The 2,944-nt window shown below is 46.1% G+C and overlaps 1 protein-coding gene across 1 annotated transcript in view; it reads left to right on the top strand.

Annotated features, from left to right (window-relative positions):
* Positions 1–923: 923 nt before the first annotated feature.
* T265_06953 (hypothetical protein) overlaps positions 924–2,944 on the top strand; it is a gene marked incomplete at both ends in the record, with an annotated part of 34,146 nt that continues 32,125 nt past the window's right edge. The window contains 2 exons of the mRNA XM_009172359.1: positions 924–954; positions 1,038–1,158. Coding sequence (XP_009170623.1) covers positions 1,083–1,158 — 76 coding nt within the window. The remainder of the gene's footprint in view (positions 955–1,037; positions 1,159–2,944) is intronic.

The following is a 2,944-nucleotide window of genomic DNA, read 5'->3' as shown; positions in this document are numbered from 1 at the left end:
GATGGGGAAGAAGTAGTGTCCAGAAGTCCAAGAGTTCGCTTACTTCGCTTTTGGCGTAGCCATTCTGCGTGGAGAGATTTATCAGGCTTGGTGAGGACATTCCTAAGGATCGACCGTGCCAGCTTCGCCGACGTGTTTTTTTTTCCGGAGAATGACCCCCAGATTATCAGTTTGTTTTCCCTTAGGCGCCTGTCCACTAGAGACGCTGTGGCGGTTTTTATAACCGCATCAGAAAGTTGTATGACTTTCTTCGCAGCCATGGGGCCATGTATGGCTATCGCGAGGTATTGGTTCTGCGAATAATGCTCCTTGTCAACTTTAGTCCAGGTCGCTGCATTCTTAGCACCTGAGTCTTCCAGTTCCTTTGAAAGACGATCTAACTTCGCGTCAAGTATCCCGATTAAGGCGGAACACTGACAGTGGTCTTTCTGAATCTGCACTGGGGATTGGGTACCGTTTTGGGGGGCTCTCCTCTTGGCCGCGGTATGCGTTGCACCCTTAACATAGAGGCAGCTGGCGCAGACAAACGGGTCAGGAGAGTTAGCTAGTCTGTTTGTCTGGTTGTCCTGTAAACCCGTACATTTAAAGTGCCACCAGGCTTGCATGTTTGGCATTGCATACCGCGTTTGACTCTCGACGGGCAGCCATTTCGTCCAAATCTGCTGTGGTCCATCAATGGCCGGAGCGGACAATCAGTGTAAATTGATGTCACGTTTAGGATTAGATGTAAAGTAGGAGGTGTGCGCAAAATATCAAGAGTTATCTCTCAAATGTTTTTTGAGAGTAAAAAATTCAACAGTTACTCGTGTGTACCCTGTGAACAGACTGAAGAACGAAAAAATTCTTTCTCGAATTTACACGAGGGAAAAACGAAACCGATTTCGAACGAGGAATGTTTTCACGATTATTTGTGTGTAATGGAGAGCGGGCGCTCTATTTTCCTTCTCTGTAAAGGTACTCAGGCTCTCTAGATCTTAAGACCTCGATTTCCACTACTCGGCTTGTTTGAATTAATCAAAAAAGGCGTACCTTTTTAGCAACTCATCTAAGCCGAATCTGGTTTTGGTCGGCTCCACCCGGTAATGCCGATAAAAAGAGGGCACGTTGCTCCGCAGAACACTTTCATTGACACCCTCATCCAAAAGTTTGACAGCCAACGTGAGTCGCACCACTTTCTCTGTCTGCTTTTTTGCGCACAGCGTATGCAAGGTTATCCGAAGTTTTGCTAATACCGTTGGCGACAACGCGATTAGCGAAAGGCGTGTTAAATCATCCAGCGGGGGTTCCGAATTTCTAAGGTTTATCTCACCTGACTCCATGATGCAAGCCGTCAAATATTACCCACCCTGGTAGTGCGTGCACTAACTTCTGTGATGGTAAAGCTGGGTCTTGTGTAGAGAACGTTCACCATTACCATTGCGCTCTGGGTCTAAAATAATTTTGTCAACAAAATTCCGGCTGAGGCCTATACCAAAAACTCACAAAAATTCGTTTCTTCGCTTACAAACTGCACCCGTGCAATAAATACTCTATTTTCGAACGTCTAGTTGTACGTCGTCGCTGTGTGGCGCTTTAGGTATCACTGATTTGTGCCAGCAAGAACACTCACAGCGCATGCATGTAGAAACCGTGTGAGCCTCCGGGGATTATATTTTAAAAACGTGACACCTTAGGCAAAGCTGGAGTGCAACTGGATCAAACACTTAAACACGCTGTTGCAGTTCACATAAACCAAAGTTGGGTTACATTTGTTATTAAAATCCTACGGAGCCTTCTATGAACTCCGCATAGGTCACGAAAATGAAAAATCCAAAATTTATAGTGGTACTACTAATGGTAGTACTACTACTGTAACGCTGATGCTGTGAGGCACCTTTTAGCAAGAAAGAACCACTCCCTTAGCCACCACGAAAAGTTCAGATATGGTCCCATCACTACGTGGTGATATTCCGAAATTCTCCCCTCGCACGCACTGCGGTACCCTAATTTTACAATGAAATCTGCCATCAGGACCATACCTGAACTTTTCGTGGTGGCTAAGGCAGTAGTTCTTTCTTGCCAAAAGATGCCTCACAGCATCTGCGTTACAGTCGTTTCGTGCATAGGCAGACGCGGTTAGTGTTTTTAATAGTGCTGGTCCTTATAGAAGTAGACAGACACAAGGGCTACCACTTACATGTATTCATTCAAGCAAGGGAACATCAGCATTGAAGCTGAGAGTTATACCAACGCCGGTACAACCTGGCGCGGCAGCGGAACTGTCATTCGAATTTCGCGGGCGACGGTGTACGGACAGCGCTGCAAGCTCTGTTGCAATGATTAGATCCTTTAGCCTGCTTTCACAAACGCAGCAAATATCTATGGGTAGGGTACCGCGGGTGCGCATGGAAACATCTTGTTGGCCAGCTAACTTGAGAGTCTACCTGTAAGGAGGGAATAGCATCTGATGAATAAAAACGGAATGCTAAATGTGAGCATTGACGTAGATGTAGTCGATCCTATGAGTGTCTGGATGGCATGTCTATCGCTGGGCTTTAAGGAAGAGTGATCAGCAAGTGGAGAGTTAGAGCTAAAGGAGAACAATGAAAAATGATGCGAGGAACCACGAAGCACAGGGTCGCTTCTGACATGGAGGCAATAGCTAATAAGTTTATCTTCTGATTCCCATCCGTAAGCCCTTCTAGTTCAACAGCCTCGTAATTGCTTCCATACCGACTGCCTAGAGGTGTTCACTCGGTTCGAATTGAAAAGAGCGTCCTGGAAAAGGCTTAAAACTGGACACCTGGGCTTTCCTTAGCTGGACTGACACTTTGTGGCACAAACTTAGTGCTATCTTACTCGTTTTAGCTTCGCTGCGTTTTGTCACCATCTTGAATTACCTTTGTCAGGATTTCTCAGGGTTGTTACCACGTGACCCTTCTGGATCGTGTGCATTCTCTGTCTT

Source organism: Opisthorchis viverrini (assembly GCF_000715545.1).
Source record: "Opisthorchis viverrini unplaced genomic scaffold opera_v5_154, whole genome shotgun sequence".
NCBI classification, from domain to species: domain Eukaryota; kingdom Metazoa; phylum Platyhelminthes; class Trematoda; order Opisthorchiida; family Opisthorchiidae; genus Opisthorchis; species Opisthorchis viverrini.
This window is presented reverse-complemented; position numbering and strand designations above follow the sequence as displayed.